The 15896-nt window shown below is 36.4% G+C and overlaps 1 protein-coding gene across 2 annotated transcripts; it reads right to left on the bottom strand.

Moving 5' to 3' along the window:
* Positions 1-1618: 1618 nt before the first annotated feature.
* LOC100263034 (protein OCTOPUS) lies at positions 1619-5718 on the bottom strand. Of its 2 annotated transcripts, none has more exons than XM_010655895.3 (2): positions 3456-5718; positions 1619-2402 (listed from the first exon to the last, which is right to left on the bottom strand). In XM_010655895.3, exon 1 carries the CDS (start codon positions 5452-5454, stop codon positions 3463-3465), a length of 1992 nt encoding a protein of 663 aa, XP_010654197.1. In that variant the 5' UTR covers positions 5455-5718; the 3' UTR covers positions 1619-2402; positions 3456-3462. The 2 variants fall into 2 exon arrangements, with proteins under 2 accessions (XP_010654197.1, XP_002273894.1); XM_002273858.5 differs by having other exon boundaries at positions 3447-5717.
* Between the last annotated feature and the right edge of the window lie 10178 nt (positions 5719-15896).

The following is a 15896-nucleotide window of genomic DNA, read 5'->3' as shown; positions in this document are numbered from 1 at the left end:
TCTTTTTGGCTTTGCTTTTTCATGAACTCTACATTATTCCCTCTTTGAGAATGAGTAAAATGTCCCAAAAAACAGTTAAGTTTGTTGTCAAGACCCAGAGGATTTCCAGGTTCTGATTTGATGATGCCAATGACTCTTGCCTGTTGCTTTTGCAGAAGACGGTTAAAATTTTTCAATATCAGTTTGTGTGAAATATGTGAACAGAAAAAATGGGACCCTCTTGGTGAAGAAAATGAGTATATGACCGTTGACAATGAGGCTTTTCATGATCTCAAAACAATTTTTTACCAACCATTTCCCCTATGGGGTTAATAGGAACAGGAAGGAGCTTGACATGCCATTGGAGAATGAGCCTCTTTTTTCTCTTTTTCTTTCCTTCTTTTTTTCTTTTCTTTCTCTCCCCATGAAGGAGCATTTTGGGATGTTTTCCTCCTCACTTTTTTGACTTTAGAGGCTTGTTTTTTTATCATTGAGCTTTTACATAAATAGAAAACAAAAGGAGAAAACATAATCCTGCAACTTATCGAAAGCACACAATAGCGTTGATTAGTTTGATTCCTTCCATATTCCAGTGCCAGTATGCAAGAAAAAGGGGAAAAAACAATCTTATTTTCTGAGAATAATGATTACTTAGCTTGATCCCTGTTCTTCTGATGGGATTTGAGCCGACTGAAGCCTTACCCCCCCTTTCATCGTGAATCTCATGGCCAAAATTATTGATATCTGGGAGCTAGAGTCACATTTATATATTGTCATCTGATAGTTGAAGAAGCTCTAGCTCCATGAAATAATGCCAATTCTGTGGGTGTTGAGAGTTCGAAACAACACTGCAACAAAATCAAGGTGCCCATTCCCATTCCAAGGACTGACCTGGAAATTGAACAGCCTGTTGCCTACATTGTTGTGCCCATCAAAAACAAAAAGAAACAGCATGCTGTTCCTCCCACAATCAGCTTGGGTACCCCAAGGAGAAGAAATCATTCCTTTCTGCTTTCCCGGCCGCAGTTTAAGGCATAATTCCCTCTTGTCTAACCAGTCGGCCGTGGAAAATGAAGCCAGGATCTCAAATTACCATTCACAGCCAGAAATTGAAACTAAGTCCATTAACAAAACATACTTAAAAAGGTCCGGTCCAGCCAATTAAGTGATGAAACAGAGGATAGACTCGGCACTTAACTCTTTTCACTCCCCATCTGATCTCATCAAGTACTGGTGTTCTACTGATGGGATATCAAGCACTTGGAACCGTACACATAAACATTAACATTCGGTGTCAGCCTGAGGTTGTGCGGTTCCAACTCCAGCTTCCAAGTTAACCCTGTAGCTCAACAACCATGCCGACAAAAAAATTGAACTCAATTCTCTTGCTCATCAACTGTATGACTCCATTTTTGCAATACATGCTCCTTTCCATCCGGGTCCTTCAAACCCAAGAACATTATGAACAAAAATTGTATCAGTTTTTACGAGAATTGTGAAGCCAATTGCCATCTCTAAAATTAATAAAGATGATGAATAAATTAAGGGGCAACGATCCAAGACCAATGTGAATTCAAGAATGAGATTGATTCCATTTCAAAACCACATTTTTAGCATTCAACCTAGAAAATTAAATGGATAGCATTTGAAACCCCTTTGGAGCATTGATATTTAAGGCATGATTTCGTCAATTTTCTTATTGATTTACAAGGAAATAAGAGATTCAAAACCAAAAACATTCTATCTCAATTTTGACAAATCAACCAACTCATCTCTGAACCATTAACCAATGGCAAATACAGGATACAGACCCACAATAAATAAAAGTAAAATGATGAGGAAGAAGAGGACGGAAAGAACTGATGCCTTCTGAGTTAATAATTCTCTGGACATGAGTACTCCATGTTCTCAGCAGCCTTTTTGTGAAAGTTCTTGGATCTCAGCCTTCTGCCTTGTGTCTTTTTTTTTTCCTTTTTTTTTCTGTTCAAGAAACAGATTGTGCTTGATATGCCTGCACTCCTATGGAAGCAAAGACTTGCAACATTGCATCCACCAGTTTCACCAAATCCATCACTCTGTCAAACTAAAACATGGGCTATGAGTTCATATGTTAGCAGGGAAGAGTCTAACATTACACATTCCAGCTGTTGAAGTTTAAAATAACACAATACTGCTGTTGAAGCCCTCTCCAGAAATGGCTGGCCTTTCCATCGATATTGATATTGCTCTCTTCGCTGACCCAGACCTAATAACCAGGCTTGAACATAGCTTTGAATAATGAATCATCATCAGTATCTGCCGCCTGCAAAATCCCATAAATGCAGCTTTCTGTGCAAAACCCAAAGTGGCCCTTCGCTCCAACTCTGCTACCAACAGGGGTAAATTTGAGCTGTAGAACCTCCTGCATATAGGACAGGTGTTCACTGCATATGAACAAAAACCCATGTTACTCAGGTGAGATTACAGCAGAAGCATACGGGTAAAAAGGGAAGGCACAGCGAATTGAAGAACATGCCACAATTTTTCCACTTCTCATTTTAGCTATGTGTAGTTTAAGGATATCGAGCTCTGATTAATGTCAGACATTATATGCTATTCATTCTTGCAATTATATCCTCCTCAATTAACTGAACTAGAAGGATGAATGTACCATGTTTGCATTGCTACACCATCTTAGAAACACAAAGGACCAACCATGAGCTCTCAGAGAGACTGACCCATCGGCAATCAATGAACTCATCTAAGAATAATCACAAGTATGACCTCAAAAAGAAACATTCACATCAATGCCACCCAGACGCTGAAACGTAGAGAAAATGAAAGCTAAATTGATTTCAACAAACTAGAGTTTGGCACAGTGAAAATATAACTTGATCAATCAAAGAAAACAAACAATTCAAGTTGAAGTTGGTCTGAGCTAATAAAAATCCTATTTATGTAGTTTTAAAATTCCAAGTGGGATCCAGGTGAAAGCTCACCATTAGGTCACATCTAAAAAAGGTTGAATATTTGATAGCAAAGTACGACCAAGAAGATGTCTACACTTTCTTGTTTCCAACCAATCAACTCTTGACAGATAGCCAGTTCTGAGTCCACATTACCATCACCCTCATGTGCACATTGTAAATGTAATACCAACTTTCAACAAACACCAAATTGCACATAAGAAAAGGTTAAAAAGGAAACGACATCGGGTCCTAAGGCCAGCATATCTGCATTTGTAATCTACACGCTACCTTTTGTAGAGATTTATTTTGCACGTAGGAAAATTCAAAGCCCTAGAAACAATATGATCAGTGGAAAGAAGATACTGAAACTCTTGTTATTGGAATAATTGAAAAAGCATGCAACATGCAGGAAAGACAAAATGCAGGGTGCTGTTTTATCCAAACCACCATCAAGAATACATAGACATGTGTAATTTACACAACAAATGCAGCAAAAATAACAGTAAATCAAAAGAACACCTGATTGACCTTCAACTCAATATAGCCGCAATACACTCCTTGCAATAGAATGTGAGTTACTTGGTCTAGTCTTCCCGGAGCCACCTCTCCGACTGCTCCTTAGAGGAGTCAAGTAAAACCTTAAGAGGCCATTATCGATGTTGTTTGGTGAATACCTAGCACTCCGATTCCGCTCCAACACAAACTCATCTCTCCTCTTTTTCCCATGCCCATTGCTCTCAGCGCTGCTTTTCCTTGTACTGCTGAATGATCCTCCCATGGTAAACGAATTCCTCGAGCTAACACTGCTATTGCTTCGAAAGACCTTCCTGTTGAAAGCTCCTCGTACATCTCCGTTGCGCTCGCCCCGCAGTTCTGGCCAGGACTCAGATAAGGACCGCTCAACCCCATTTACCCTGCTGAACCTATCGTCATCCTCATCCTTGGTGCCACTCCTGCGGTGTATAAAACCCCATATATTCCAAGCCTTGCTCCACCGGCTGGACTTCTTGGAGCCCTTCCGCTCACCGTTCCCGGTGACGGAAGCAGCATCCCTAAAAGCCATTTCAAAGGTCTCTGAGCAGTCATCCCGTAGAGAATTAGAGTTTGAATCCCTCAAATCTTTATCAGCAGGTATCAATTTTGGTCCATGGAAGTAATCAATGGTTGCTGGAGACACCTTTGCATTTGAAACCGACTTCGACTCATCCAAATCCGCCACTACCGCTGCAGCTGTCTTCCTTATGGAGTTGGACCGATCGAGACTCTTCCTCCGCCTGGAAGACGAGTCGGAGTAGTAATCTCTAGTCTGAGCAGACCCACCAGGAATGGACTCATCCTCATTGACAGAAGAATTCCTAGGCTCCTCAACAGGAATTTGATTATCGGACCTCTGAACTGGTACCGGAGCATCCTCCACCACAGAAACCATAGGCGGTAGACGGGGAAAGGTCCGTCCAATCAAATACCCATCCCAAGAAGCCCTAGGCTCATCAAATGAGTACCTGGGATCATCGAACGAGATACGACCAGCATCAAGTGAGAACCTGGGATCCGTGTCGCAAGATCGCCGGCCAAAACCGTAATCGGCGATCTCCGACTGTGTTTCCCTGTACTGCCTCCCAATGGGCTTCTCCACCGGCAATGTGGCGGAGCCACCGCCATTGTCACGCTTTTTCATTTTCTGCTTTCGCCTCCATTTCTGTAATTTCTTGCTGAACACTGAGGCCGCCGACCAGAAACTTCCGGCAATCTCCTTCAAATCTCTTCCCGGCGGCTTCTTGTTCTGAGAATCGAGATCTATGTGATCCTTCATGGTCTTAAAATCTTCTGGTTCTTGTAGCAGTAGTTGTTGTTGTTGTTGTTGTTGTTGTTGTAGTTGCTGTTCCTGTTCCTGTTCTTCTTCTTCCTCTATGATTTCCTCAACCCTGTCTTCGACACCGTTCACCACCACATTGGGTTCCTCAGAAACCCTAATTTCGTCCTCGGTCTCGTCCTCTTCTTTGGACTCGAACACGGGACCTCCGACACAAGAAGAGCCCAAATTTCTGGTATCAACGTCAACCTCACCCCAAGCTTCCCGCTTGGAACCCTTGCGTTCGTCGTCGAGGTTGAAAAGGGTCCAGAGAGTGTTCCGAACCCTAACGTCACAGGACTTCCTCTGGGGCTCGACAACGCCAGAGAACCCCTCACCTTTGGAGGCGGAAAAGGACTTGGTGCGGCGGAGTTCGGGGAAGAAGGATGAAGAAGAAGAGGGTTTGTGACGATAGGAGTTGGACTTGTCGGGACCGCCACCGGAACCCTTGAAGATGGCCTTAAGGGCGGCGGCGGCGGTGGAGGAAGTGGCGATAGAGTTGGAGGTGGATTTGCGAGCGGAGGAGGACTGATCTAAGCCGGCAAGGCGTTCGCAGAGGCATGAGGGGCAAAAACCAGTGAAATGCTCGTCAGGATGGCGGTCACAGGCAAAGGAGGAGCGGTGGGGCTGAGGCAGAGGCTGAGGTTGAAGTTGAACTGGTTCTGAAGGATTCATAACCGAAGGTGTGCAATGCACACTCTGCTCATGTTACGCTCAAACACACGCACAAACTGAATGAGTGAGTGAGAGAAAGAGTATGTGTTAAGTGAGAGAGAAAGAGAGAGAGAGAGAGAGACTGTGAGTGCGGTGAGGGGCTTTGGGGGTCTGGGTTTAGTCCCAACGGACAGTAAGAAAGTGAGAGAAAGAAGGAAACAACGGGAAAACACAAAGAAAATCTCCTGAAATTTCACTCTCTTTCTCTCGTTCCATAATAATAAAACTTTATTATTCTTTAATATTTTTTAAAATAATATTTGAAAGAATAACAAGGGGAAGGAAGAAGGAGAGGGGGATTGCTTTGGATTTTCAAAGATTCCTGTCGAGAGAAAAAGCAAAAGTAAATCACGCCATCACTAGGAGGTGGGGGTCTCTCTCTCTCCCCTCCCCCCTCTCTCTCATTTCGCTTTCTTTCTTTTTCCCCCTTTTTCTTTTTCCTGTTTTGGCCTTCTTTTCGTTTTCCGCTTTTCTTTTTCCTCTATTTTCACTTTCCTCCTTATTATATAAATACATAACTTCCACTGTACCCACCGGCCACCTCCCTCCGGAATTCCTCCTCTCCCTCTCTCTCCATCAGTTACAATTTACAACGACGTCGTTTATCGCTCTTTTCTCAGAACTTCAAATAGAAAAAGAAAATGGTAATGTTTTAATTACAAATTGTAAATACGCCTGATTATTATTATTATTAAAAAAAATCAAGACTATAAAATAAATACAAATAGAAATGATATCGAGTTTGGAAACTCTAATAAAAGGTATTTGATGGGGAAAAACTTATCCAATTAATTAATGCGGATATTCTCTTTGATTTGCCCAAACGTATGACTTCTATCTATATACGTTTTCGCTTTATCAAAAAATATAAAAGTATTAACTCTCATACATTATGTATACTAAATATCCACATATATTATGAATGATTATTCATTTTCTTTATAAAAATTATGACATTTTGCACAAACATACTATATACTATATTTCCATTAATAAATACAATAATATAAAGAAAATTATTACAAATATTTTCATTAAAATTGTTTAAGAACACACATCAAGTATTTTTTTTTATAAAGCGTTATGAATTATTTTTTAAAAAAAATTATTAAAAGTTTATTTGTCAATTATTTTTTAAAATAATTCTAAAAATATTTTTTAAAATTAACTTTTAAAAATTATTTTATTATTTATGTAGAATAAAAATGTATTTAAAAACTTAAGATGTTTTTAATATATTTGTATAATGATTTTTTAAAACAGTTTTTAAAAAAACAAATGATAAAAATATAAAATAAAAAATTGTTTTTGAAAACAGGTTCGTGATAAGCCTTAAGCATCTAGTTTTTATTTTTAATTTCTTTTATATGAGAAGTATTTTTAAAAATATCCCCATGAAAACTAAAAACTAAAAACTCATTTGTGTTTTTGGTATTTATCGTGGTTGAATAGCCTCAAATTGAGTTGAAAATATGAGAAAAGTCAACCCATCTTAGTTGAAATGTTGGAGGTAGGAAGCAAGTACAATTATTTGTAGGGGAACAAAACATAGTCCATCAACAAACAATTGCCTCATACAAATTACAATGTTCATCAACAATCATCTACTTCTACTTTTTCACAACGCGGTTTGAGCCGACTTACAGAGTTTCGGCTCGGCGAAAAGCGCTGTAAAAATAAAGGCCACTTTAGAAAGCTTGCAAAAAACAAGGTATAAAATTGAAAATGAGAGACCCAAATTACCCAAAATGTCCCTCCATTCACCCGCGACTAGCTGGCTCCGTCCTGCCCAATCAAAATTAAAATATTTAAGTAAGAATTAATTGAAGTACTAATTTAGGCTTAAATGGCTGTTATTGGGAAGCACAGGGGGGGGGGGAGTAAGTAGTCCAGTTGTGACAGTGATAGTGTGATGTGCCACCAAACCCCATGAGAAGGAATCATTTATTTCACATAAATTTAAAACCTGTGAATATGCCTCTTTGTGCTTTCTTTTAAGGAAACCATAAATAAATAAATAAATGAAATAATTGTCTTATTTAATTGCTTCATTAACTGCTTATTTGATGCAGTTAGACAAAAATTAAATCAAGAGAAGAGGGCGATGGCATGACAGGATTGGAAGCAGACACGTCCAAAGGCAGTGAAAGAGAGAGAGAGAGAGAGGCTGAAAGTAGAAGAAACAAATGGTTGAGTTGAGGCGCAGAGGGAGCCATGCATAAGCATGCATGCATGCATGGACGCATCATCGCCCACATATCCAAACTAGTGGTGGGGTTCATCCCTGAAAAAGACGCCTCTGCTACCTGATTGGACAATGATGCTTCAAAGCATGCATTCTCCATCTTTTCTTTTCTTTTCTTTCTTTCTCTGTTGTTTTTTCTTCTTTCTTTCTTTTTTTCTTTTTGGGTAATTGCTAAAGAAATTTTATTTTCGTCCACTCCATGATGAAAGAGAGCAATTTTTATGTACAAAATGTGTGTAGATAAATAAGAAACAATGGTGAGGGGTCTCTGGCATTATGAAAATATAATTCCATAGTATTTAAGGTTGTAAAACAATTATTTCATGGTGTTTTAAGGAAAGGTAAGAGATGAAAAGCAAAGTTGGTTGGTGGGTTTGTAAAATTTTGAGGGTTGTGGGAATGGTGAGGTATGTGGGCGGACGTCATCTTTGGTGAAAAACAGAATCCAGATTAGACGCATCCATGTCCGTATAGCTTTTCTTAAACGCGCATGGTCGGAATACTGGAATGCCCGCTCTCTCTTCTCCTCACCTCACTCCTCTGCTGCCGCCCCCACCCCTTCTGCAATCCTTCCTGTAATTCTTTCATTTTCCAGGACCCTGCCCAGGTATAACATGAATTATCCATCTCCCAACTCATTTCATCTTCTTTTACTTTCTTAAGAATTTTGATGGATGATAATAAAATTTAGAATCTATCTTATATAAGTCTCCCAAACCCTAAATTCTCTCTTACTTACTAGTTTAATATAAGTTATAACCCATAAAATCAATTTTAACGTCGACATAAAGACAAAAAAAAATTAATAAAATCGTTAGGACAATATAATTAAAATATGGAAAAAATATTAAAGTTTATTCTTTATGATTTTTATATTTCTCATTTTTTAATAAAAATAACCTTGCTTTGAGTTTTTATGAATTTTTTTTGAGTTATTATTTTTTGAATCAAATTTAGTCGTAATTCATTCAAATCTTACCCACAACAACCCAAACCCATCCAAATTGCGGTATCATGCTTGAGACTCTCCCAAGTTCCTATAAAGCTAATTAGTGATGACACCAACAAGCTTCTCCAAAGCTTAAGTTAATGGAAGTTAGAAAGAAAATAAGGAAAGAAAAACTTCAAGATATTATCTCTAATAGAGGTTTTCTATTATAAGAGAACGATAATTATTTTTCTTAAAATAAATTATTTTCTAAATATTTTTTGGGAATCAATTATAGCTTAAGGCTCACATCAAACATGATTTTCTTAAAGAGATGCTAAATTTTGTTAATGTGGGTATTCTTTAACAAGGGCAAATACTTATGGTGGTTAAGGTTTTCATCTTGTATTACTATTTATGATAAGGTCTTTATCCTTGCTAAGTTAACTCAAGATGAGTTACAACTTACTATTATAAGATTAATGTTCTCTATACCATATATATATATTGACTATGATCATTCTTGCTTATTGTGCATATGGTGATTTATTTAGGTTTATTCAAGAAGTTATTTGTCGATTTATCAATATATTTTGTCATGTGGTTGCTTGAGTTAAGGCTTATCCTCCTAATCACCTATCAAGGTGATTAAACATATTTATTTCCACAATCCCACTAACCTAAATGTGATAGTAATTATAAGCAAAACTAGAGTACCAACCATGGCTGAACATTAGTATGAGTTGCCACATGACAAGCATTCAAGTGATACCCTTTTACATATCTTAATATTTTTATATTTTTTCATTCAAATTCATATTTAATTAATTAAAGGGGCAATTATGTTAAGGGAGTAAATGAATTTGATAACAGCCCTAAAGGCCATATATTTACATGATTATTAGTAAGGATATAAAATATGAATGACAAAAATACCCTTATCAAGTGCCACATTAAATGACACTATATCATGTCCAATCAATCCAATACTCTCCATAATTTCCTTTTTGTATTTTTGTCTCATCTATCTAAATGGTTTCCACTATTTCATACTGTGATCCTTGTGAAACCCAAACCTCCATTATTTCTAGCCTCTGAAAACTCAATCAACACCATCATAAAATATCTCAACTCACTTGGTGGTCTTCAATCTTTGGACGATCTTCGAATCCAAACTTTGTGTCTAATCTTCAACTGTAGATAGTCACATTTGGGTGTGAACTTTGGTCTTCTTGAATTGATTTACATTCTAAGACATGGGTGTCACTACAATGAGAAAATGACAATGGGGTCGGATATCTTAGCTAATGCCTAAAGATATTCTAGCCTAGGTGCTTCTAGTTCGGGTATTGATTGGGAGTGGAGGAAGATGGTGATGGAAAAATGAGAAGAAGTTGTTGTTGGAGGTTGTTAGTAGTGGTGATGTTGATGTTTGTGTTGACCGCATTTGAAGTGTCAATTCTCAAAATTGAATCTATGGATAAATGTTTGATTCTTGGGTAGATATCATCACGATCTCGTCTTCATTGTCAACCCAAGAGGTTCTTTTCCTTTTTTTAAGAAACAATGGTATTGACTTTTCTTTTTTTTTCTTTTTATTATTATTATTATATTTGGTTGTTGAGAAAATGAGAAGAAGATTGAGAATAAAATTTTAGTTTTTGTGATTGTTGTTGCTTAGATGTTTGAAGTTTTGAAACTTGAGTTAAATGGTTGTGCTAGTGCAGTTTTTTATTGTAAGAATTATAACTAAATCATGGTTAACATATTTATGCACACATCAAAAAATACAAATGTGGAATTTGAACAATTATATAAAACAATTGTACTAACCATACAAGTATACAAAGTAGCTCATTCTATAGGAATTAGAATATTTCTTATCAACTTCCCTACTTTTTTCCTTCATTTAAATGTTGCTCACTTCTAAAAAATACATTGACACATCACATATTCATCTCATGTATGTTTGTACACCCACATATTGAAATTTTTAATACCTACCCCCACTAAATATATAAGATTTCCTTTTTCGAAGTAACCAAATTACGGATTTTTTTTACCAAACCACTAAAAACATGGTTAGCATACTTATGAACATATCTAAAAATATGAATGTAGATTCTGAATAATTATACAAGACCGATCAATTAAATATACAAGGGGTGTATAACACAACTCGTTCTGAAGGAATATGAGTATTTCTCTATAACTTATCTGCTTCTTTCCCTTGCCTGAGGACCGTTCACTTTCAATTAATATGTTTGATGCATTACACACTCATCTCATATATGTTTGTGCATGTGTATGGTAGAGTTTCTACCCTTCTTAAATGTAGAGGTTTCCTTTTCAAAAGTAACTAATTTATGGGTTCCTTTTATCAAACCATTAGAAACATGGTTAACATATTTATATACATATCCAAGAATACAATGTGGAGGGTGGTACTAATTGTACAAGACCAATAAACAACTCTTTCGGCAACTTGTTTCTTTCCCTTACCAAAAGACTTGAAACATTTTAATAAATGACAATTAAAACAATAAGTGTTAAATTTTGTTTTCAAAATCTAAAAAATCCAATAAGTATAAAAATAGATTATTATTTTTTAACAATAAAATAAAAAATGGAAGAAAAAAATTGTCCTTTGAATTAAAATTTAATTTTTTTTATCTTTTAGTTGATTTGTAAATATTTTAAAAATAAATAAGAAAATAAAAATATTTTAATTGAATTATAAGTTAAGATTTAAAAATATAAAATAATAATAACTTTCGCATAAAGTACAAAAACTTTTAAAAGTTTATATTAAAAAGGTAATGGTATTAAAATTTAAAAAATTCAAGTAATAATTTTTTTTTTCTATCTCAAATTTAAAAATTTTTGAAAGTAAGTTTTAAGGATATAGAACAAGTCTATATTTTTTATATAAGAATTTTTTTTTTAAGTTATAAAAATTATTATTACATTCTACTTTCAAAAAACAAAAAACAAGATGTTTATTTAAAAGAAACCTCACTACTCAAAAATTTTAAAATATATAGCAGTAAAAAAAATTATTTTAAACTTTCAAGTAATACCAAATATTTAGAGATTTTAGGGATTTTGAGTTTTGAAATTATAAATCAAATTTGAGAATTCAACATATCTCGGTATTCTTTTCATTTCTTAATCTTGTCACCTTAGCTAGTCACATATGACACTAAAAGTCTCCACATCTTAATTTTTTAAAAAGCCATATTGAGGATTTATTGAGTATTTTTGGGTGATAATATGTGCCCTAGCCTTCACGATAATTTTGAAACTTGCTCTACTTCTACCCTTTTACCCTAATTATATAAAATATGTGACTTTTAAGACTATTATCATACTAAGTTAAATATTAAAATATTAAAAATTATTTATGTCAAAAATAAATTATATTTTAAATTTAAATATGAAAAAGGTCTAATTTATAAATTTAATATCATTTTATCTCTTTTAATTAAAAAGCTATTTCATATCAAAGAAAAGAAATGAGATTGAAATAGTGGGTACGGGAATCTTGGTTTTAAGCTATAAATTGAAAAATAGAGTATGGATTTTGGAGTAGCATTGGAGGGATGAGAATCAATGAGGGGGAATGGAATTGATGGAAGTGGGGGTTGAAGGCGCCGGTGAGTCACGAGAAGAAGGGAGTTAGGGGTGGGGTGTGAGCGTGGGTAAATCCACATAGACGGGGGCCACACGCCCTAACCTTTCGGTTGCAAATCACGAGGCCCCATCAATTTCACACCATCACATGGGACATGTATGAGAGAGGGAGAGAAGGAGAAAGGGAGAGAAGAGAGAGGACTTTGGCTTTGGCTTTGGCTTTGGCTTTGGCTTGGCCTCTCCTCTCTGCCCCTGCACCTGCCCATGCCCCCTGCCCTCTCAAGTCTCGAGTCTCAGGCCATGTATAGTGTATTTGTGCATGGAATGAGGCGTAAAGTCATCTCCTGTCCTCAACCTTTACCTTTTCTTTTTCTTCGTTTCTTTTTTTGTATTTTTATATATAAATTTTTAAAGAAAAAAAAGGGGTTTCAGGGTTTGTCTTTCTTCCTCTTTCTAAATGCATGCTCTCCTTATTCTCTCTCTAGTGTTTTTGTCTTTCTAGGGTTTTTATTCTTTGTTTTTGCTCATCAGTCATCACTAACCTCCTAAATCCAATGTGGATATAAGCTCCACTAGTGGGATTTTTTTTAAAAAAGGGATTTGATTTGGGACAAAAATTCTCTCCTCACTGTGCCCAGTGGCCCCCTCCAACAATCCCATCTCTCCCTCTCCCTCTCCCCCTCCCCCAGTCCCTACACTCCCAACACCCCAACATGTAGTGGTTGTTTTCAAATAAAAGTCTTTTCCATGTTGTGAAACTGTGTCGTTTTGTACCCCTTGCTTCATACCTCTGTAGTCCATTCCACACATCCAGTCCCCACACCCACCTCGATTTTTTTTTTTTAGCCACTTTCACTCCAATCATGGTTTGGTGTTTAGAGTCTTGGCTTATATAATGACATCCCCATTGTCCTCCCCTTTGACCCTTGTCGTCAAAATAAGATGGCGATATGCCACCCTCTATTTCTCATCCAAACAACATTCTCAAATGTCTTTTGCGATTACCATTCTACAATTCTTACCACCAACATACATTACAAAACCCAAAAAGTACACACTGATGCTCCTGCTTCCCTTTAATTCAATTAATTACTTGCCTCGTGTCTCCTCATCTTTATTTGAGAGTCAATTTTTCCAACTAGCTTGTGTGGCTTTGTATTATTGTATGGGATAATCGAAATAAATAAATGAATTAGGCCTGTGGATAATCCCATGAGACTTGAATCCTTCCATTATGACTCATATAAATTCAGAAAGTTTTTTTTTTTTAATGATCTTTAATGATTAACCATTCATTTTTCTTCATTATTCTCTAAATAATGCATTTGTTCATTTCAAAAATTGATCCTCATTTCTAGCATTATACTTGCAGCTTAGAATTCATGACAAACACAAAGAGAATTAATGGATTAAGTTCAATGATTTTGATCTTGGAGAAGCACAAACCGGTTGTGTGATAGAAACCACCATATTGAGTAAGATATTCATATATATTGTGTTGGATGAACATCAGTGTATTGAAGGGTGTGATGCAGCTAAAGCCCCATTTCTCGTGTCACTTAGTATTTAGATTTTGTATTGAGAGTGACACAGAGGGGATCATTAGTACTATTCAAAGCAGGCAAACAAAGATTAGGATTATGACACTTCTATAGATTTGTGAGACATTTTTTTTTTTTTTTGTAGTTCATTTTTCTGCTGTTTCCTGAAGAACTGAAGATTCTGTAGTCAGACGAGTAGTTTTGTCTCCGGAGCTTTATGCAGTGAGAATGAGCTTTCCTTCACTTCTTTAATTTTTGTCATTTTCTCCATGAAAAGAACAAGAGAATTCAATCTCTTTTAGTATTCAAATCCCTACAACATGGTCATAGGACACCGACTTTATACTAAAAACACAAGCCTTGTGATAAAATGACCGGCAACATGCTAGTTCAGTGGCAGCTGCATCAATCCAAATGATTATAATAGCTGCAATTTCATATATAAAGGAGCTCCCCCATGTGACAACTGGGGTTGCAGGAGCTAGCATTATCATGGAGTAGAACCCAATATGCAGACATGGAAGGCCATTTAGGGCAGAGAGGATGGCCCTGGAAACATTCCCATTCCTCAATCCTCATCATGCGTCATCTCAATATTCCACTTAGCCAGAGCACCCTCTTCACTGCAACCACAAATGTTCTGTTGGTTGGAATAGTATGATTGTGGAAATGGAAGGAGATTTGAAAAAAAGTTTTGTTGAAGCTTGTAATAAATGGGAAATTTTAGTTTGGAGGAATTAAGGTCAGTTGAAATGTGATCAACAAGTAAAGGCCAAGATGAACACGCACGCTTAGATTGAGCAAAATCTGGCAGAAGCCATGAGGAATAATGGTGTCTTACTATAACCAAGATCATAATTGTCCATAATTACACAACCATATTTGCACATAAAGTTGTTCTCCTGGTAGCATTGTTGTGATTAGAATAAATTTTTTTCTTCTCATTAGTTTATGGGGCAATAAACGAAAAGGGAAAATGAGTATGCAAAATACATGTCTTACAGTGAATAAAAGGGGGGGAAAAAGAAGGCACATCATTGCAAAAGATGAATGAATGCAAAAGGACAATCGAATTGAGTCCTTTACCCCACACACATACAATACAAATAAATCAAAGGCCCTTTTCCCCATTTAAAAACACTGTATTGAATGATAGCCCACTATAAGCAAAGCCTCCGTTTTGGACCCCAACATGCCATTGCAGGAACCTCATTCACATCTTCCCCCTAATATGATGAAGCATGTTATTTTGAAAGCTTTTATTATTATTATTATTATTTTTGTAATAGTGCCTATGCTTAAATTATGGCCAAAATGTGGCCAGACCGAAATTTATGTCTCGTCTGGGCCATGATCTCGGATGAGAATCATTCTTTTGCAACTGGATTCCACAAGAAGGTGGATCTAAAACCCATGGGGTTCCATTAGAATGTGGCGTGGCATCGCCTATTATTAGCTATAGCACTATATAATTAAACATGTAGAGTGAAGGAATCCCAAGAAAGTATGTAGAGTTTGGCATGTTACTAAAGCAAGACAAAGGCATAGAAGAAGCATACAAGAGGATGATTTCTAGGCATACCTTCTTAGGGATTTACAAATATTCCAAAACATATAGATATCTGAGGCGGTTATTATAAGTGTTTTTAGAGCTACATTATTCACTGACATGCCTTGAAATTTACAATAAAGAGATTACCCTATGGTTTTTTATATTAGAATTGCATGAAAATCACCAGAGGCATTGGTTTTCAAAGGTGAAGGGATAGGGAAAAAAGCAAAGATGGACTTTGCTTTTGGTCCCTTTTTCTTTTTAATGTTAAAGTGGAGAAGCCAATGAGTTTATGGTTGGAAAGGATGTGCCTAAAAGAAAAGAGTGAGTTCACACAATAAAGACTCATTTTCTTTCTTCTAAATTCCCCTTTTGGAAAATTTCTTTCAGAGAAGCAGCCCATCTCTGTTGAATTCAGTGTTGTGATATCATTGCTCTGCCATTTCTCCACATCAATCTGGAACTTTGGAATAATAATGGGCTCAGGAAAGCACTTCTGAACTG

This window comes from Vitis vinifera, chromosome 8, assembly GCF_030704535.1.
Source record: "Vitis vinifera cultivar Pinot Noir 40024 chromosome 8, ASM3070453v1".
NCBI classification, from domain to species: Eukaryota; Viridiplantae; Streptophyta; class Magnoliopsida; order Vitales; family Vitaceae; genus Vitis; species Vitis vinifera.
This window is presented reverse-complemented; position numbering and strand designations above follow the sequence as displayed.